The sequence below is a fragment of the Bubalus bubalis genome, chromosome 9 (genome assembly GCF_019923935.1).
Source record: "Bubalus bubalis isolate 160015118507 breed Murrah chromosome 9, NDDB_SH_1, whole genome shotgun sequence".
NCBI classification, from domain to species: domain Eukaryota; kingdom Metazoa; phylum Chordata; class Mammalia; order Artiodactyla; family Bovidae; genus Bubalus; species Bubalus bubalis.
This window is the reverse complement of record NC_059165.1, coordinates 59,165,669-59,187,868: the sequence shown is the minus strand read 5'-3', so window position 1 is coordinate 59,187,868 and position 22,200 is coordinate 59,165,669. Positions and strand designations below refer to the sequence as shown.

The following is a 22,200-nucleotide window of genomic DNA, read 5'->3' as shown; positions in this document are numbered from 1 at the left end:
ATGGACTTTTGTTGGCAAAGTAATGTCTCTGCTTTTCAATATGCTATCTAGGTTGGACATACTTTCCTTCCAAGGAGTAAGTGTCTTTTAATTTCATGGCTGCAGTCACCATCTGCAGTGATTTTGGAGCCCCCCAAAATAAAGTCTGACACTGTTTCCACTGGTTCCCCATCTATTTCCCATGAAGTGATGGGACCAGATGCCATGATCTTCGTTTTCTGAATGTTGAGCGTTAAGCCAACATTTTCACTCTCCTCTTTCACTTTCATCAAGAGGCTTTTTAGTTCCTCTTCACTTTCTGCCATAAGGGTGGTGTCATCTGCATATCTGAGGTTATTGATATTTCTCCCGGCAATCTTGATTCCAGCTTGTGCTTCTTCCAGTCCAGCGTTTCTCATGATGGACTCTGCATATAAGTTAAAGAAGCAGGGTGACAATATACAGCCTTGATGTACTCCTTTTCCTATTTGGAACCAGTCTGTTGTTCCCTGTCCAGTTCTAACTGTTGCTTCCTGACCTGCATACAGATTTCTCAAGAGGCAGGTCAGGTGGTCTGGTATTCCCATCTCTTTCAGAATTGTCCACAGTTTATTGTGATCCACACAGTCAAAAGCTTTGGCATAGTCAATAAAGCAGAAATAGATGTTTTTCTGGAACTCGCTTGCTTTTTCTATGATCCAGCGGATGTTGGCAATTTGATCTCTGGTTCCTCTGCCTTTTCTAAAACCAGCTTGAACATCAGGAAGTTCACAGTTCACATATTGCTGAAGCCTGGCTTGGAGAATTTTGAGCATTACTTTACTAGCATGTGAGAAGGTATTTTGAGCATTCTTGGGCATTGCCTTTTTTTGGCATTGGAATGAAAACTGACCTTTTCCAGTCCTGTGGCCACTGCTGAGTTTTCCAGATTTGCTGGCATATTGAGTGCAGCACTTTAACAGCATCATCTTTCAGGATTTGAAATGGCTCAACTGGAATTCCATCACCTCCACTAGCTTTGTTTATAGTGATGCTTTCTAAGGCCCACTTGACTTCACATTCCAGGATGTATGGCTCTAGGTCAGTGATCATACCATTGTGATTATCTGGGACATGAAGATCTTTTTTGTACAGTTCTTCTGTGTATTCTTGCCACCTCTTCTTAATATCTTCTGCTTCTGTTAGGTCCATACCATTTCTGTCCTTTATCAAGCCCATCTTTGCATGAAATGTTCCCTTGGTATCTCTTTAGTTATAAAGAATAATAATTTCTTCTTAAAATTTAAATGTTTTCATCCTATATTTATTATAGACCAGAAGTTGTTATAAAAATAGGTAATACAAAACAGGAATAATAAAAATAGGAACTATCAGGTTATTCCTTGTAGGTCCAATGTTTAGAACTCAGTGCTTTCACTACTGGAGACACAAGTTTGTCAATCCCTAATAGGAGGAATAAGATTCTGCAAACTACTCAGCCAAACAAAGAAAAAATCCCCAAGGAGAAAATACACAAAAAACTCACAATACAATATCCTCTCAATACAATATCAAATAGATCATTTTACCATTTCAAGATATGTACTTTACTATCAGATAATTTTTGTCATGTCAGTCATTTAATATGTTTTGAGGATGTAAGTATAGTAAATAATTGCTTTTAGACTGATAAAAATCTACTTAACTCTAATTATTAATATTGAATAAACTACTATCAGCCCTTTGTAGATGAGTTGGAGTAGTGTGGGAAAATATTTTGCATTGATTTTTATTTTCTATATGACTTAGAAAAATATTTTGAATAGAAGAAGTATGTATTAATGCCATTCTTGGTGACCAACTGATAAATTTATAAATTTTCATTACATAGAATATGCAGATGTTGCTGCTGCTGCTGCAAAGTCGCTTCAGTCATGTCCGACTCTGTGCGACCCCATAGACAGCAGCCCACCAGGCTCCCCTGTCCCTGGGATTCTCCAGGCAAGAACACTGGAGTGGGTTGCCATTTACTTCTCCAATGCATGAAAGTGAAAAGTGAAAGTGAAGTCACTCAGTCATGTCTGACTCTTAGCGACCCCATAGACTGCAGCCTACCAGGCTCCTCTGCCCATGGGATTTTCCAGGCAAGAGTACTGAAGTGGGGTGCCATTGCCTTCTCCAATACAGATGTTAGGACCCATTAATTCAAGTGAAGATTTTTAGTGTTATAGAGTAAAATTTTGAAAGTCCAAGAAAGTTTATTAGTTTGACATTTCATTTTTTCATTAGTTTGCTTCTTCTTGTCTTTTTAAAATATTTTTTCTTATAACTCTTTGACCTGCCTTGATGTTAATCAGACAGCCATAGATTTTGAGCATCTTCCTTTGGAGAAAATGGGGGAATTTAATGGAATAGAATGAAGGGTTTCTGGTATTCTCAATTCTTATAACTTGTTATTAACATATTTCTTCATCTTATTATCAGTTATGGTCAGCAATATAATAATTTGTGATCTCATGTTATTTCCTTTGATCAATTGTAAGTAATCTGAAATCAGTGTTATTTTGCAGTTTATTTTATATTTCTTACAATGCCATCACTGCCTATATTTGGTTATTAAAAGTACATGACATAAAAGGAATAATTAAATTTTAGTCTTCTACTTAAATGGCTGTGTATTGTTATATATGCTTGTTTTTATTGTACTGCTTGAATCAAGTATGGAGTTTTAACCTTGTGAAAGTGATGGTACTCTTAGATTTCCTATTCCAAGCTTATCTGATTCTCAGGTATAACTTTAATCACTCAATTCTCCTCCTAACTGTTTATTTTTTTAAAATCCCTTAATTAGAAACAAAGACTGTTTCCACCACCTACCATTTACTTGACAACTCTCATAATTTCAATCGTTTTAGTTCTGTGTTCCTCCAACTCTCTAATTGGTATTTGAATTTCAATTTGGAATTATGCCTATCACAAAGAGGGAGTCAAAATCTATATCTGTATTTTAATACTTTTCACTATTTTATCAATGCAGAGCTTTTAGCTATTAAATATTTCTTAACAAAGGCACCAGAGCTCAGTTATTAAATACTGTGAACCCTGAAGCATTCTGTATCAAAATTTCATCTCTATGAATTTTTCTTCATATAACATTTATTAAAGCATCTGTTATTTCAATTCCTTGGTTTCACATCCTATGAATGATGAATGAGTTATATTGCATAGAATTTTTATATCAAATAAGTAAATATTTATAAAATTGCTTATAAAACTATGGCAAGTACTATGTGCATAAGAAAATCTGATTACTATTATTCAAAAGTACAAGGAGTTCATATTTGGAAATGGAAAAACTAAAATATTTGAAAGTCATTATGACCTTCCATATTACTCTTACGTAAAAATCATCTTTTGTGAAGTTATTTTCAGATTAACCTAGAATGTCTCAATGCTTTGAATTCTTTGGGGTAGAATAAAAAATTCATCTAAAAGTCAGTTGTTACAGGTTTTGGAAAGTCCAATTAGCACTCTGGGTATAGAAAATCTTTTTGGATCTAGAAAGTTATTTAGATAAAACCTCCTTAGGGAAAGTCTAGACAATCTTGTGTGGACAGTGATGTATTTTTCCATGCTTATAAATTGCAGAAGTCTGAGAATGTGTTTGAAATCTTTGTTCTTTTCCATTAGTAGTGTTTCCTTTTCCTTAAAAAGAAATACACAATATGTCTTATTGATGATTTAAAAATTAGTAGTACTTACTTCCTACTAAGGAAGTAAGCCATATATATAGAGTGTTATAGAATAACTTTTAAAATATAGCTATTTATCTTCATTAAACATTAATAGATCTTTAGAGGATCTTTAGAGATCTTTAGAGGATTCCAAGACCATGACATGACAGAAACCACTGAATTATGAAAACCCAGCCTCTGACTTTGAAAAGCTTGAGATAAAAAACACATGAGTCATACAAGTTAAAAGAAGATATTAAAACAGGTATAAAAGTGGGGCTGCAGTTGAAAGAAAACCATTCCTTGTTTGCATTTTTAAAGGAACACTTGGAAGGGTCATGGTGTTTTCAAATGAGTAAATTTCCCCTGAACACTTCTGTGAAGGAGAAAATTAAGTAAACTTGAAGACACCCACAGGCCTCAGTTGACTGGAAACTTGGAATAATCCATTTTGATGAAAACATATGGTTCACATAAAATAAAGGCAAAAAAGTGATATGAAAATATCTCTTAATTTTGAGTACTAGACTAAGTCACTTTGAGTAGTAGATTAAGAAATTTGGATTCTTCAGAAGTTAGTTGGGAGCTAGCAAAAGATTTTAAGCAAAGAAGTCAACATCGTATTTCAAAAGTTTGGATGGAAAGAAAATCTAGGAAGCTACTGCAATAATCAAGGATAACGGCATTAGGTAAAAATGTTTCTTAGCTTGCTGTAGGAATATGAAAGAAAAGAAAGATATATAGAAGCATCAGTGGCACCATAAACTGATAATTTTTCCTCTACCAATTAAACTTTAAAAAAATTTATATTGGAGTATAGTTGACTTATGCTTTTACTCTTGAGAGGCACTAAAATCTAGATGCGAGTAATCTATTTGCTGTTTGAAATGAGAGCAGAATTCACAAGTGAACTTTCCTTGTTAAGTAGATACTAAGAAGGAAGAATCCCAAGCATAGCTTCAAAACTGGAAACTGGCCTAAGTACTAAAGATGAACAATAATGAAATTAAAATATATTATGAAAAGATAGGATATAAACTATATTGGGGATTTTAAAAAATATTCATAAATATTAAGGCTTGGAAAAATTGAACTATATAGATATAGGCATGCAACACATTTATGGAAACAAGCTATATAATTTCTAATAAAAATATAAAATAGTATCTTGGTACACAATATAGTAAAGCAAATTCTGTTCTCATTTTACATACATTCAATTCATAAAATTACTTAAGAAAATACCCAGTTAATTGCTCAATTTCCTAAATTATTTTTTCAGACATGTGAGAATTTCTTTCTCAACGGTAGGGTTTCCTAGAGACCCTGGAAATAGTCACCAAAATCTTATAGCCAAAATCTTAAATCTATAAATGTGGAAGATCCTGAATTACAAGATGAAAGAATCTTCCACTTTAAAATTACTGGTTGTTCGATCATTTTTATTTTTACTTCATTTCTGTGATTATTTTAAAATTGTGTGGAATGTTTTCTCAGATGACAAAAGTTCACAATTTTGGTTTATACTAAACTTTTAGAGGTACTTAATTTGCTAGAATGCCTCCAACAAGACACAAATAATGTTCTCTATTTCATTAATGATTAAGAAAAAATTCAGAGAAGGAAGTAAGATTTCTCAGGATAAGGTAAAATGTTCAGTCATGGAGTATGTACTTACTTTTTGGGCCACGTGATGTCACTCTCCGCCGAGAAATTCTCTGATCCAAGGCGACAGCCATCTTTGAGGCTTAGAAAATAATGCTAGAGTCTTTTAGTTTCCTAGTGCAGAACGATGACGAACACAGCAGGATGGAACTGATGGAATCAGAAGATTTCCCTTAATATTGAGAAATTTTTCGCTAAGAGGAAATAAGCTCGACTATTTGAAATGCTGTGCGCAAGTCAAGGCAACCAAGGGAACCGGAATCTACTACTGCTGTTTGTCACCCTCGCAGCCTGGGAGACAGGGAGTGGCCAGGTTCGTTATTCAGTTATGGAGGAGGCCAAACACGGCACCTTCGTGGGCCACATCGCCCAGGACCTAAGGCTGGAGCTGCAAGAGCTGGTGCCCCGCTTGTTCCAGTTGGATTCCAAAGGTCTTGGGGACCTTCTGGAGGTAAATCTGCAGAATGGCATTTTGTTTGTGAATTCTCGGATCGACCGGGAGGAGATGTGCGGGCGGAGCGCGGAGTGCAGCATCCACTTGGAGGTGATCGTGGACCGGCCACTGCAGGTGTTCCATGTGGAGGTGGAGGTGAAGGACATTAACGACAATCCTCCTGTGTTCCAGGGGACACAAAAGAATCTGTTTATCGCTGAATCCAGGCCGCTTGACTCTCGGTTTCCACTAGAGGGCGCCTCCGACGCAGATATCGGGGAGAACGCTCTGTTGACTTACAGGCTGAGCTCCAGTGAGTATTTCTCTCTGGAGGTACCAACCACCGACCAACAGGTAAAACCTCTCAGTCTTGTATTACGCAAACCTTTAGACAGGGAAGAATCTCCGGAACTTCATTTAGTGCTCACGGCCACTGACAGAGGCAAACCTGAGCTGACTGGCACCGTTCAGTTACTCATCAACGTGCTGGACGCCAATGACAACGCTCCAGTTTTTGATAGAACACTCTATGCTGTGAAATTAGCAGAAAATGTCCCTAATGGAACGTTGGTAATTAAACTTAACGCTTCAGATTTAGACGAAGGCTTGAATGCGGATATTATTTATTCATTCTCTAGTGACGCTTCTCCTGATATAAAATTTAAGTTCTACATAGACCCTGTAAGTGGGGAAATTACAGTTACAGGACACATCGATTTTGAAGAAAGAAAAACCTACAAAATCCGAGTAGAGGCGACTGATAAAGGCTACCCACCCTTGGCTGGTCACTGTACAGTTCTTGTGGAAGTTTTGGATGCTAATGACAATGCTCCTAAGTTGACTATCAAAACTCTCTGGCTCCCCATCAAAGAGGATGCACAGCTGGGGACAATCATCGCCCTGATCAGTGTGATTGACGGAGATGAAGGTGAAAATGGACAGGTGACCTGTTTTCTGACTCCTCATGTCCCCTTCAAGCTAGTGTCCACCTTCAAGAATTACTATTCGATGATCCTGGACAGTGCCTTGGATCGTGAGAGCGTAGCGAACTATGAGGTAGTAGTGACTGCGAGGGATGGGGGCTCGCCTTCGCTGTCGGCCACGGCCAGCGTGTCCGTGGAGGTGGCCGACGTGAACGACAATGCGCCCGCGTTCCCCCAGCCAGAGTACACGGTGTTTGTGAAGGAGAACAACCCGCCCGGCTGCCACATCTTCACCGTGTCGGCGCGAGACGCCGACGCGCAGGAGAACGCGCTGGTGTCCTACTCACTGGTGGAGCAGCGGGTGGGCGAGCGCGCGCTGTCGAGCTACGTGTCGGTGCACGCGGAGAGCGGCAAGGTGTACGCGCTGCAACCACTGGACCATGAGGAGCTGGAGCTGCTGCAGTTCCAGGTGAGCGCGCGCGACGCGGGCGTGCCGCCCCTGGGCAGCAACGTGACGCTGCAGGTGTTCGTGCTGGACGAGAACGACAACGCGCCCGCGCTGCTGCCGCCCGGGTCTGGCGGAGGACCCAGCGCGCTGAGCCAGGTGGTGTCGAGGTCCATGGACGCGGGCCACGTGGTGGCGAAGGTGCGCGCGGTGGACGCGGATTCGGGGTACAACGCGTGGCTGTCGTACGAGCTGCAGCTGGCGGCGGGTGGCGCACGCAGCCCGTTCCGCGTGGGACTGTACACCGGCGAGATCAGCACGACGCGCGCCCTGGACGAGGCGGACGCGCCGCGCCAGCGCCTGTTGGTGCTGGTGAAGGACCACGGCGAGCCGGCGCTGACGGCCACGGCCACCGTGCTGCTGTCGCTGGAGGACAGCGGCCAGGCGCCCAAGGCCTCTTCGCGGGCGTTGTCTGGTGCAGCTGGCGCAGAGACTGCGTTAGTGGATGTGAATGTGTACCTGATCATCGCCATCTGCGCGGTGTCCAGCCTGTTGGTGCTTACGCTGCTGCTGTACACGGTGCTGCGGTGCTCGGCGCCGCCCAGCGAAGGCGTGTGTGGACCCCTGAAGCCCAGGCTGGTGTGCTCCAGCGCGGTGGGGAGCTGGTCTTACTCGCAGGAGAGGCGACAGAGGGTGTGCTCTGGGGAGGGGCCGCCCAAGACCGACCTCATGGCCTTCAGCCCCAGCCTGCCACCGTGTCCTGGATCTGTAGCCAATGATCCACAGGCTTCTTTGGACTCCTCTGGTAAGGTGGGTTATTCTAATATTTTATTTGTTCATTTTTGTATTCCGTCTTGAAAAATATCTTGATTATCTTCTAAGGTATAGTTAGAATAGTTTTCATCCATTTATCCTAGTTCTGCCAGAATGTTTAAATTTATTTGCAGAAAGTGAATACCTTTATTTATTTTTTTGAGTTTTTTTGTTTGTACTTTAATAGAGAATTATTATAAACCATACACTAAACATATTTATTGGGACTGAATTCATTTTATTTAGAACCTGTTCTGGGAGTCATATTGAATTCCTGATCCATTGTTGCCGCCTTACCTGAAAACTATTAGGTGTAAACAAATTTAGTCATTACACTTTACGTAAATGGAAACACCATTCTAAACTACGCATGGTACTGTAGTCTTAATTCTTTTGTTTTTAAGCAACCCCATAGCAGGTATAGTGAGTGGGCTTCCCTGGTGTCTCAGACGGTGAAGTCTGTCTGCAATGTTCGATCCCTGGGTCAGGAAGATCCCCTGGAGGAGGAAATGATAACCCACTCTAGTACTCTTGCCTGGAAAATCCCATGGACAGAAGAGCCTGGTAGGCTACAGTCCATGGGGTCGCAAAGAGTTGGACACGACTGAGCAACTTTACTTTTACTTTACCTTACTATAGCAGGTATATGAGTAACCATGACCTTGTTAACTTTGTAGTTGTCTACCTTTTTGGAGACATGGTGGTCAGCATTAATTAGTATCTGTAACTTCAATGAGCACCTTCCTCTATGCCTAGAAAAGAGATGCTTTACTTTAGGAATCTCATTTTGAATATAAGTGTTTCAACTATAACTCATTCCCTCTTGTTAAAAAAAATTTTTTTTTACATTGTCTGACAATGTAGTTCACAAGAAAGTGTTGGTTAAGAATCTTTTCTACCCCTTAGAAAATTTCCTGAAATTCATGTATTATCATTGAAAATACTTCCTGAAAGTTACTCTCTTTCCTCAAGAAGACTTTCTGCTTTTAAATTTTTTTCTGTTAGTGATATAATAATGCTCAAGCATTAAAATGCATCTACATTCTGCACTTTGAATTCTCTTGAAATTAACTGTATGGAACTTAAGCAGTTTAGAAGAGGATTTTTTTTCTTTCAATAGTCCAAAAGACAGAAGTCTGTAGATAAGGTTGTGCACCTTTAAATTTATTACATGTTAAAGTTACAATTCTTGGATTGTGGCTTGTGAGTTTCAAATTGGTGGTTCTCCACACTCTGGTTAGTCTGAACATTCATTTTCTTTTCTAATTTATATTTTAAAAACTTCCTTTATTCTTGCATTGTAGTTGTGTAATGCACCTTGTATTTCTACTCAGGGATTTTATTCTTTATTGTGTCAGGTGTTTTACAAGGTATTTCTTAATTAAAAATTCAGCAGAGGAAAATCAGAATGGCTTTGAGAGTAGAGCCACCATATAACCATAAATGTGCTAGTAAAATCTCTTAAAATAAAACACTTCAGTGCTTTTCTTTTTTCCAAAGAACACATTTGGTATATGCTACAAAGCAATCTGGAAAAGGTCAGTTTTCATTCCAATCCCAAAGAAAGGCAATGCCAAAGAATGCTCAGACTACCACACAATTGCACTCATCTCACATGCTGGTAAAGTAATGCTCAAAATTCTCCAAGCCAGGCTTCAGCAATATGTGAACTGTGAACTTCCTGAGGTTCAAGCTGGTTTTAGAAAAGGCAGAGGAACCAGAGATCAAATTGCCAACATCCGCTGGATCATGGAAAAAGCAAGAGAGTTCCAGAAAAACATCTATTTCTGCTTTATTAGCTATGACAAAGCCTTTGACTGTGTGGATCACAATAAACTGTGGACAATTCTGAAAGAGATGGGAATACCAGACCACCTGACCTGCCTCTTGAGAAACCTGTATGCAGGTCAGGAAGCAACAGTTAGAACTGCACATGGAACAACAGACTGGTTCCAAATAGGAAAAGGAGTACATCAAGGCTGTATATTGTCACCCTGCTTCTTTAACTTATATGCAGAGTCCATCATGAGAAACGCTGGACTGGAAGAAGCACAAGCTGGAATCAAGATTGCCGGGAGAAATATCAATAACCTCAGATATGCAGATGACACCACCCTTATGGCAGAAAGTGAAGAGGAACTAAAAAGCCTCTTGATGAAAGTGAAAGAGGAGAGTGAAAATGTTGGCTTAACGCTCAACATTCAGAAAACGAAGATCATGGCATCTGGTCCCATCACTTCATGGGAAATAGATGGGGAACCAGTGGAAACAGTGTCAGACTTTATTTTGGGGGGGGCTCCAAAATCACTGCAGATGGTGACTGCAGCCATGAAATTAAAAGACACTTACTCCTTGGAAGGAAAGTTATGTCCAACCTAGATAGCATATTGAAAAACAGAGACATTTCTTTGCCAACAAAGGTCCATCTAGTCAAGGCTATGGTTTTTCCTGTGGTCATGTATGGATGTGAGAGTTGGACTGTGAAGAAGGCTGAGCGCCAAAGAATTGATGCTTTTGAAGTGTGGTGTTGGAGAAGACTCTTGAGAGTCCCTTGGCCTGCAAGGAGATCCAACCAGTCCATTCTGAAGGAGATCAGCCCTGGGATTTCTTTGGAAGGAATGATGCTAAAGCTGAAACTCCAGTACTTTGGCCACCCCATGCGAAGAGTTGACTCATTGGAAAAGACTCTGATGCTGGGAGGGATTGGGAGCAGGAGGAGAAGGGGACGACAGAGGATGAGATGGATGGATGGCATCAATGACTCAATGGACGTGAGTCTGAGTGAACTCCGGGAGTCGGTGATGGACAGGGAGGCCTGGTGTGCTGAGATTCATGGGTTCGCAAAGAGTCAGACACGACTGAGCGACTGAACTGAACAAAGCAATCTACTTTTTTTCCATCCTATTTATTTCAAAACTTGAGTATTTTCAGAACTCGTCATAAAACCTATGTCTATTGGCATAACACACTTTAAATCCAGACTCATACTTTCAATTATTTCTGTCTGTGCACTTTTTCAGTTTCCATATGCCACCTGTGTGTGGGTCCAGGTATTTGATTATGTTATATGGATTGAGGGATACTAGAAATGTTATTTCCTTCCCCCCCTGCCAAATTCCCACCACTCTTCTAGTATCTTAGACCTAATATTATTCATTAAGTACTTACTACATCTTCTATAATTATACATTTTATTCTTTATCATTTTTAATTGTATCAATATGATTAGTAATTTAGTCCCTTATACTAATCTTTATTCCCTCCCAGAACATGGGTTATCATTGTGTGCAAATTTTCAAATCAGTAAACATCTTAGTAATTGATTTTTTGGGTCATCAGGAAGCATGCTGCTGCTGCTGCTAAGTTGCTTCAGTCATGTCCGACTCTGTGCAACCTCATAGACGGCAGCCCACCAGGCTCCCCGGTCCCTGGGGTTCTCCAGGCAAGAACACTGGAGTGGGTTGCCATTTCCTTCTCCGCAGGAAGCATGAGCACAGTATAATTCAGGGAACTGGGAAGTTCCAAAACAGGGGGAAAGTCCAAAACAGAGAGGTGAGAGCTTGGAAGACATTTCAGTGTTTCGCCTGCTGAGTAACTACCCCTCTGTTTATCTATAGGTAACCTTCTTCACTTTAAGCTAGAATCATGAGACCAACAATGAAGCTCGCCTATGCCAGTCCCTGAATTGTAGTGTCCAGATAGGGCTAACTAAAGTTATGACATTTAGACACTTTTGAAAGTGAAAGGGGCATTATATAGATTTATACAAGAATGCAGACAAACATAGAGGGTATCCAGGCAGACTGGGGTCTGTGGTCAGCCTATCCTCAAAACTGAACATTCTGGTTCCCAGACATCATCTCATATTTCTGAAATTACCAGTAAAATTTGTATTTTAACAAACATTCCAGTTAACTTTTATCCAACTGAAGTTTTAGATGCAATAGCTCTAATGATTTGCTTGGGAAAGTAAGTTCTTACTATTTGACAAGATGTAACTTAACTACACTACTTTTTATTCATTATTGGAGATTTATATTGGGACATTTATGCTATTTATTGGTTCAAAAATGCTCATTAACAGCAATAGAATTTACCTGATATCATTATCTTGTGTTGAGATGATTAATCAATGATAAACTTATTTTTAGACTCCAGATAGTATTGACAGCTCACACTGAACATTGCTATTATGTATGGATAGATGAACTCATTAAAATTTTTATTATGTTTTGTAAGAAAAGTAACTCTTAAAATCAGGATTTGAATAGACTTTGACACTAGAATCATTCTAAAGGCGTAGAGGACCATAAAATCAGAATTTAGCAGCATGCATACATCAGCGAATTAACTGACCCTCATTCCTATAAATTTTCATATTCATAAATATTCTATTTTCCAGCTCTTAATAACTGTAAGAGTTCAAAATTATTGATTTCTTTTAAAAATAAAAACATAATCAAAGAAATTATCCTTTGGATCAGACAAAACTCCTAAGTTTTCCTTTTTGGAAAAGGAGAAACTTCAGGTTTTATCATTAGTGTAGATGTATTAATTGAGAATTTCAGTTACTGAATATTTGATTCCAGGAATTTTGAGATAAAATATTTTTACCACAGCTGATGAAAAACTATTGAAACACAAAATTATTAGATAATGCCAAAAGTCTATATTTGGGGTGTTTGAAAAAACATAAATATGACAAGGATGAAATTAGTTGTCTCTGAAAGTAGAAATCAAAGTATAACATTATTTTATTTTAAATCACAATTAAGATTTTTTGCTCATGTAAGATGTATATAAAAAACTGAAACTTCCCCCTCTATAACTAATTTCTCAATATAAGCACTTTTCTGTTCCTTAAAGATAGGAACACTGCTCAGCCTGTGCAGTAGCAATAGTAAAGGCTTTATAGGGTGACACCATTCTATAGGTAACAGTTTTTCCCAAAGAGCCAATTTTGATCTTGAGCATTATGAATACAATGTGGCTGCAGTGAGCTGAGAGTAACAGCCATTTATGAAACACTCACTCTCCTTAAAGTACTATCCTAGGCACTTAATATATCATAATTCATGCAACCACCATATTATTATTAATCTTCTATGAATGTTATCAAAGTGGAAACTGAGATGTAGAGGTTAAATTATTTTCCTTAAGTCACACAGCTAGTAAGTTGAAGACTAGGAATAAGAAGAGAGGAATTTCTGATGTTGAAGCCTGTGACCTTCTCTCTGCATTCTAGTGATGATTGGCATTTAGAAGTTGCAAATACCTCACAGAGAATTGATGATTGAAATTAATGTCTGAATAAGGTTTATTTAATATAAAAATAATGATGAAGAGAGTGAATTGTGTTAGAAGTTGAAGAGAGTTAAATTCGTTATCCAACAAAATGCTAGTACACTCAGTATTATACAAATACTAAAGTTGTCTTCAAATTTAACTAATGACAATCATGGTTGGAAGGAATTATTTCTGGGTGCTTTTCCATTAAAGAAAATCCTGCACTGCATATGGACAATGATTATTATTATATACAAAAGAAACATAATGTGTCTTTGAAAGTTCATAAAGATACGAATTTGTGAAAATAGAATGAAAAGATATGAATGAGTTGTTAAACTCATGGAATTGTACTTACACATTAAGCCACCGGATGTCGCTGTCTTCCACAAAAATGGCTTTTCAGAACAGACTCAATCCTGTTTCTCAAGGACGAGGAAGGAGCTACATTCGGAGATCTCCGCCATTTCGATAAAATTGAATGTAAGATATGGAATAGGAAAATTCGGAGCGTGTGGGTGTGTTCTAGATGACCCAGTTATTGATTTGTAAAACAGAAGAAGGGTATGATGTTGGTCTACAGACCCAGCGGTCTGAGCACCCGGCGCCTGCTTCTCTCCTTTCTGTTTGTTGCAGCCTGGTACGCTGGGAGCGGCCAGGTCCACTACTCGGTCCTGGAGGAGGCTAAACACGGCACTTTCGTGGGTCGCATCACTCAGGACCTGGGGCTGGAGCTGGCGGAGCTCGTGCCCCGCCTTTTCCGGATTGCATCCAAAGGCCGCGGGGACTTTCTGGAGGTAAATCTGCAGAATGGCATTTTGTTTGTGAATTCTCGGATCGACCGGGAGGAGCTGTGCGGGAGGAAAGCGGAGTGCAGTATCCACCTGGAGGTGATCGTGGACCGGCCGCTGCAGGTGTTCCATGTGGAGGTGGAGGTGAAGGACATTAACGACAACCGGCCGGTTTTCTCCACCTCAGAACAAAAGCTCTCAATTCTGGAATCTCAACCGCTTGACTCTCGATTTCCTCTAGAAGGCGCATCTGATGCGGATATTGGAGAGAACGCAATGCTTACTTACGGACTCAGTTCAAATGAGTTTTTCACTCTTGATATTATAAACAAAAAGGACAAAGGCAAATTACCAGTGCTTGTTTTAAGCAAACTGCTGGATCGTGAAGAAAACCCTCAGCTTCAGTTGTTATTAACAGCAACTGATGGAGGCAAACCTGAACTTACCGGATCTGTTACTCTGCAGATCCTGGTGTTAGATGCTAATGACAATGCACCTGTATTTGACCAAACCGTGTACGAAGTTAAGATGTATGAAAATTCAGCGAACCAAACATTAGTCATTTGGCTAAATGCTTCTGATGCGGACGAAGGGATAAACAAGGAAGTAACATATTCATTTAGCTCTTTGGTTCCACCCACCATAAGAAGGAAATTTTTAATTAATGAAAGAACGGGAGAAGTAAGAATCAATGATGCCATTGACTTCGAAGATAGTAACACTTACGAAATTCATGTAGATGTTACAGATAAAGGAAACCTACCCATGGTTGGTCACTGCACCGTCCTAGTGGAAATCCTGGATGAAAATGATAATTCACCTGAGGTGGTTGTCACTTCTTTGGCTCTCCCGGTACGAGAGGATGCTCAGGTAGGTACCGTCATATCCCTGATAAGCGTGTCCGACCGTGACTCTGGCGCCAACGGGCAGGTCACCTGCTCACTAACACCTGAAAGCCCCTTCAAACTAGTGTCCACCTTCAAGAATTACTATTCGCTCGTGTTGGACAGCGTCTTGGATCGCGAGAGAGTGGCGAACTATGAGGTGGTGGTGACTGCGAGAGATGGGGGCTCGCCTTCATTGTCGGCCACGGCCAGCGTGTCCGTGGAGGTGGCCGACGTGAACGACAATGCGCCCGCGTTCCCCCAGCCAGAGTACACGGTGTTTGTGAAGGAGAACAACCCGCCCGGCTGCCACATCTTCACCGTGTCGGCGCGAGACGCCGACGCTCAGGAGAACGCGCTGGTGTCCTACTCGCTGGTGGAGCGACGGGTGGGCGAGCGCGCGCTGTCGAGCTACGTGTCGGTGCACGCGGAGAGCGGCAAGGTGTACGCGCTGCAGCCGCTGGACCACGAGGAGCTGGAGCTGCTGCAGTTCCAGGTGAGCGCGCGCGACGCGGGCGTGCCTCCCCTGGGCAGCAACGTGACGCTGCAGGTGTTCGTGCTGGACGAGAACGACAACGCGCCCGCGCTGCTGCCGCCCGGGTCTGGCGGAGGACCCAGCGCGCTGAGCCAAGTGGTATCCAGGTCCGTGGACGCTGGCCACGTGGTGGCGAAGGTGCGCGCGGTGGACGCGGACTCGGGCTACAACGCGTGGCTGTCGTACGAACTGCAGCTGGCGGGGGGTGGCGCACGCAGCCCGTTCCGCGTGGGGCTGTACACCGGCGAGATCAGCACGAGGCGCGCCCTGGACGAGGCGGACGCGCCGCGCCAGCACCTGCTGGTGCTGGTGAAGGATCACGGCGAGCCGGCGCTGACGGCCACGGCCACCGTACTGCTGTCTCTGGAGGACAGCGGCCAGGCGCCCAAGACCTCTTCGCGGGCGTTGTCTGGTGCAGCTGGCGCAGAGACGGCGTTAGTGGATGTGAATGTGTACCTGATCATCGCCATCTGCGCGGTGTCCAGCCTGTTGGTGCTTACGCTGCTGCTGTACACGGCGCTGCGGTGCTCGGCGCCGCCCAGTGAGGGCGCGTGCGGGCCCGTGAAGCCCAGGCTGGTGTGCTCCAGCGCGGTGGGGAGCTGGTCTTACTGTCAGCAGCAGCAGCAGAAGGTGTGCTCCAGCGAGGGGCCGCCCAAGACCGACCTCATCGCCTTCAGTCCCAGTCTTCCGCCGTGTCCGCAACCAGAGGTGGAAGTGGAAGAACAGTCTATTGGAGGCGACCACTCTATCAAGGTGGGTTATTGCTTTTTATTTTCATGGTTTGCTGCGTGAATATTTTATTTTACCCCGTTTCCCCGCCTCAAATATATTTCTTGGAGTATCTTTATCTTTTGTCTAAAGAACATATATTTCTATAAAATATCTCAAAGATTTCTTGTAATAAGTTTTGTAATATTGTTTTTTTCTAAAAATTCACTTTATATTTTCTTTACAGTGTCCTCTGCATCACCTTTTGATTGATACTTCAATTTTTAGTAAATGCCATGTATACTAAATTTATTTATATTTTCCAGTACAAATATTTGGTGTATGTTGCAGGTTTTAATGTTTTTTTTTCCCCAAAAACCAGGATCTTTTAATGTTACAAATATTTGTAAGAAAAGTACTTTATTATTAAATCTAAAATTTGAAATAACTCGATTGCATTAACAAAAAGACTGCTATGATTAATTCCCTCTGTGATAAAAATGTGGGTTTTGCTCCTTAAATAAAGAATATGTGTAGTGCAACATAACTTTTAATGCATACTTGAACTTCAGTGTTTACACCTTGGAGTAGGTAGACTGGGAGATAGTTCATAAAATATGTCCTAATAAATGGAATTAAGTGTTTTGGACTCAAAATATTTTTCATTTTTATTTATTTATTTTTTTACTGATTTAAAATTTTAATGTGACAATATCTTCCAGTGGCTCTGTTATTAAGATAAATGTATTTTTTATTTTTTAAAATATTTGGTTGTACTGAGTGTTGTTGTGTAGACTTTTCTCTAGTTGTGGTGATTAGGGCTTTCCCTCTAATTGCCGTGCATGGGTTTCTTATTGCAGTGACTTCCCTTTGAAAAGCACAGGCTTTTGGGCTCATGGGCTTCAGTAGTTGAAGCACATGGGCTCAGTAATTGCCACTTCAGGGCTCTGGAGCACAGGCTTAGTAGTTGTGGTACATGGGCTTAGTTGCTTGGCAGCATGTGGAATCTTCCCAGACCAGGGATGGAACCCATATCTTCTATATTAGCTGGCAGATTCCTTACCACTGAACCACCAGGGAAGCCCAACATAAATATTTTTAACAACTTTGTGGACAGTTTCTTTCATTCAATTCAGAAGGACTGACATTTTAGAATGAAGTCATATAAATTTCCTGAGTCAAGGATTACTCTCACCCCCTCCCTCTGGGAGCCACCCAGCTTGAGGGAGGGATCTTAATTTCTCCAGGAGGGATGGAACCAGAGCCTGCTGCAGAGGAAGCACTGAATCCTAACCTTCGGACCACTAGGGAAATTCCCAAGGATTGCTTTTAACATTCTTGCCAAAAAAGGAGTTAGTCCATTTGTTTTGAAACTATAACATCTTATTTTTATAACTCTGTTTAACATGCTCTGTATTAGATGGCATTAAAATGAGGCAAATTATTAGTATTCCTGGCTCTCAATGGCTTAGCATTTGTGATAGCCTGTTTCAAGATGAGTGAAGAACCCACAGGTTTATTAATATACTGTAGTAATTTAGCTATATGATAACCTTGATATGTGGGAGCTTTAAAAGCTATCTTTCATATGTTCTTAATCAATGAAGCACTCTTTAAGCCAAAAGTGGAAAAGATCTTCAGCATGGAGTCATTCCCATAGGAACTGGAGTATTTCTATCAGCAAACATGCAGAGGTTTGTTTCCTTGTCATCTCTCTCTCTGAATTTAGTCACACCTATATGCTAAAATTTTCCTGCTGTCTTCTAGGTAAATATGTTGGTCTTGAATTTATGGTTTCCACAATTAATAAAAGAGAAGTAATTAGAATGAAAAATCTTTGGCATAGATTTATAATTATTGACTCACTATTTTATAAAATGTTCAGAATAAATATTGCAGCTTACTTTTACATGAAATGTGAGATTTCTTTGGATAACCACTTATAATTTTTTTAAGGAGAGAAATGGGATTTTCCAAATGACTCTCCTCTTCCTGGAAAGATTTCAAATATTGGATAGTTGGCTCCTTATCAATCTTGAGAATGATTAAAACATTTTTTCTAAAACAACACTGATAAGCTTTATTGCAATTGATGAATAATTGTTATGCAAATTTCATTGTTTTAAAAAAATTTGAGATAAAAGAGGAAAACAAAATTGACTGATTACATGATATTTAGAATGCTCTTTACACCCTAGTCTCCTTAAGCCAACTTTGGAATAAAATGGGTATGAACAAAGTGACAAATACAATTTGGATTTCTGATCAGTATGGTTTTAGGGGGGATTAGAAAGATTATTTTTACAGATAACAGTGGATATAACACAAATTTAAGTTGTCCTTCAGGATGGAAATGATGACATTCACCCTGGGCAGATTTAGTAATTGAAAAAAACTTTTAAATGAGACAAAGATAAACATGTTTCATATTTCCAGGAGTCAGTATTTGGTGAATTCATTAACATCAGAGTAAATACGTTTTTGGACAACTTAGAAGAAGTTGCATATTAGCATTGATTCCAAACATCATCATGTTGAGAAGGTAACAGACAGTTGGCATTTTGAGTTATCTTGTACACAACTGGACTAAATGTTTAGAGTAATTTAACACAGTATAAGGTTTAAGCAGTAGAAAATTATAGTTTTAGCAATTAAATAAACTTAGTAAGAGGCCATTCAAAATTATCAAGTTCTGAAATTCTTTAAAAAACCGTATCACTAGTAACTCACACACACGGGTTTTTTTCACGTTCATATACATAATAGTGCAGTAGTATGTTCTCTTAGATGTCTATATCAAAAATAGAACTCTTCTTGGAATTCTAACTTCTAAATCCAAACCACCTTTAAAGAGTTAGTGGTCACACACAAGGAATGAAAGAATTAAAGGCTGACAAAAACAGACTAATATGAAGGAATCAAGGAAGAAGCCAAGTAAGTGAAAGAAATGGTATGAACGCCAAACGCACTTCCACTTTGACCCACAGGATGTCGTTGTTCTCCAAGGAGAGGATCGTTTTAACGGAAAAAAGTAGATTATTCCCGGAACAGAAAGACCCGTCACAGAAAGACCCGTCACTGTTCCGGTGCTTTAAAGACTATACACACACCCATATTGTTAAGATTAGTTGGGATATCAGGACTAAGACTCAAAAGAAAGATCTCGAAAGGACTACATATTTCTACTCAGAAAATGTGATTAACTAACCAGGAGCGATGTTAGCTTCAGGATCTGGTGGCCGGCGAGCCCGGCGCCTCCTGCTCTCGCTTCTGCTCCTCGCAGCCTGGGAGACTGGAAGCAATCATGTCCACTACTCAGTCCCTGAGGAGGCCAAACACGGCACCTTCGTGGGCCGCATCGCCCAGGACCTCGGGCTGGAGCTGGCGGAGCTCGTGCCCCGCCTGTTCCGGGTGGCATCCAAAGGCCGCGGGGACCTTCTGGAGGTAAATCTGCAGAATGGTATTTTGTTTGTGAATTCTCGGATCGACCGGGAGGAGCTGTGCGGGCGGAGCGCGGGGTGCAGCATCCACCTGGAGGTGATCGTGGACCGGCCGCTGCAGGTGTTCCATGTGGAGGTGGAGGTGAAGGACATTAACGACAACCCGCCTGTGTTCCCAGCGACACACAGAAATCTCTTTATTTCCGAAGCTAGGGCTCTTGAGTCTCATTTTTCACTAGAGGGCGCCTCCGACGCAGATATCGGGGAGAACGCTGTGTTGACTTACAGACTGACCCCCAACGAGTATTTCTCTCTGGAAGTACCAAGCAACGATGAGCAGGAAAAACCGCTCGAACTAGTACTAAAAAAACGTTTAGACAGAGAAGTCGCTTCAGAGCTTCTCTTGGTGCTCAAAGCAAAGGATGGGGGCAAACCTGAACTGACAGGCACTGTAAAGATAAACATCACAGTGCTGGATACAAATGACAACGCCCCAGTTTTTGACAAAGCAGTTCATCGTATAAAATTACTGGAAAATGCAAGAAATGGCACACTGATTATTAGACTAAACGCCTCAGATTTGGACGAGGGTTCAAACGGCCACATTCTTTATTCCTTTGCAACTGATGTTTCCTCTAATACAGAAGCCTCTTTTCGCATAGATTCAAACAGCGGAGAAATAAGAGTAAATGGAAAAATAGATTTCGAAGAAACTAAATTATGGAAACTTCAAATAGAAGCAGTTGACAAGGGAAATCCTCCAATGTTTGGTCACTGCACAGTCTTGATAGAAGTCTTGGACATCAATGATAATGCTCCGGAGTTACTAGTGACGTCACTGTTGCTTTCTATTCCAGAGGATGCTCCACTAGGGACCGTCATCACTCTAATCAGTGTAACCGACCGTGACGTAGGTAGCAATGCCCAGGTGACCTGCTCACTAACACCCCATGTCCCCTTCAAACTGGTGTCCACTTTCAAGAATTACTATTCGCTAGTGCTGGACAGTTCCCTGGACAGAGAGAAAGTGTCAGAATATGCTTTAACACTGATCGCGAAGGACAGGGGCTCGCCTTCCTTGTCCACCACGGCCAGCGTGTCCGTGGAGGTGGCCGACGTGAACGACAACGCGCCCGTGTTCGCGCAGCCCGAGTACACGGTGTTCGTGAAGGAGAACAACCCGCCCGGCTGCCACATCTTCACCGTGTCGGCGCGAGACGCCGACGCTCAGGAGAACGCCCTGGTGTCCTACTCGCTGGTGGAGCAGCGGGTGGGCGAGCGCGCGCTGTCGAGCTACGTGTCGGTGCACGCGGAGAGCGGTAAGGTGTACGCGCTGCAACCGCTGGACCACGAGGAGCTGGAGCTGCTGCAGTTCCAGGTGAGTGCGCGCGACGCGGGCGTGCCGCCCCTGGGCAGCAACGTGACGCTGCAGGTGTTCGTGATGGATGAGAATGACAACGCGCCTGCGCTGCTGCCACCCGGGCCAGGCGGAGGACCCAGCGCACTGAGCCAGGTGGTGTCGAGGTCCGTGGACGCGGGCCACGTAGTGGCGAAGGTGCGCGCGGTGGACGCGGACTCGGGCTACAACGCGTGGCTGTCGTATGAGCTGCAGCCGGCGGCGGGTGGCGCGCGCAGCCCGTTCCGTGTGGGACTGTACACCGGCGAGATCAGCACGACGCGTGCCCTGGACGAGGCGGACGCGCCGCGCCAGCGCCTGCTGGTGCTGGTGAAGGACCACGGCGAGCCGGCGCTGACGGCCACGGCCACCGTGCTGCTGTCTCTGGAGGACAGCGGCCAGGCGCCCAAGGCCTCTTCGCGGGCGTTGTCTGGTGCAGCTGGCGCAGAGACTGCGTTAGTGGATGTGAATGTGTACCTGATCATCGCCATCTGCGCGGTGTCCAGCCTGTTGGTGCTTACGCTGCTGCTGTACACGGCGCTGCGGTGCTCGGCGCCGCTCAGCGAGGGCGCGTGCGGGCCGGTGAAGCCCAGGCTGGTGTGCTCCAGCGCGGTGGGGAGCTGGTCTTACTCGCAGGAGAGGCGACGGAAGGTGTGCTCTGGGGAGGGGCCGCCTAAGACCGACCTCATCGCCTTCAGTCCTAGTGTTCCCCCAGGTTTGAATTCTGGAGATATTGGAGACCAACAGGAGTTTTGCGAGAATGTAAGTACAGTAATTCTGGGATATATCATGCCTACTAATGTCAATCACATAGTAGTTAACCAGCAAATTACTACAAGTCCATTGCTTGAAATATTTGTTGTCTTTTTCTTGTGATGGTTTATTCTAAAGCACAATGGAAGTCCAGTCATTTTTATTTCTTTTCACCATGATCTTCTTAAACACACTTGAGAATATTATTTAGTTGTTGGAAATAATAATAATAGTAATAATGAAGTAGACTGTCACACCTTCCTGTAAATGAGCAAGGCTAAGTCAGCCAAGAAGGAAAGTATCACTGATGGAAATGGAGCATGTGGGTGAGGCTCAAATATTCTACTTCTCAATTTTGCAGCAAGTTCATTCTTCCTGTTCATTTTTTATTCTATATTATTTGGTGCCCTCCACTAATGTTTGTGCCTTCAAATTT

At 42.2% G+C, this 22,200-nt stretch overlaps 2 protein-coding genes and 1 pseudogene across 5 annotated transcripts in view; all 3 read left to right on the top strand.

Annotated features, from left to right (window-relative positions):
• Window positions 1–22,200, top strand: part of LOC102413394 (protocadherin alpha-C2) — a 195,043-nt gene that overhangs the window by 39,159 nt on the left and 133,684 nt on the right. The window contains exon 1 of one of the 4 annotated variants that reach the window (XM_045166576.1): window positions 17,294–21,773. The exons of the other annotated variants lie outside the window; for them this stretch is intronic. Within the exon in view, the coding sequence (XP_045022511.1) occupies window positions 19,392–21,773 (2,382 nt within the window). The 5' untranslated portion in view covers window positions 17,294–19,391. Of the gene's footprint in view, window positions 1–17,293; window positions 21,774–22,200 lie in introns of those variants that run through there. 4 annotated transcript variants of the gene reach the window in all.
• The window catches only part of LOC123466159, a 120,221-nt pseudogene continuing 100,063 nt past the window's right edge, over window positions 2,043–22,200 (top strand).
• LOC123466197 (protocadherin alpha-10-like) lies at window positions 10,782–19,382 on the top strand. The gene is given in 3 exon segments (XM_045166801.1): window positions 10,782–16,094; window positions 16,096–16,220; window positions 19,163–19,382. Coding segments are annotated over 3 exon segments (2,616 nt in total). The 5' UTR covers window positions 10,782–13,823.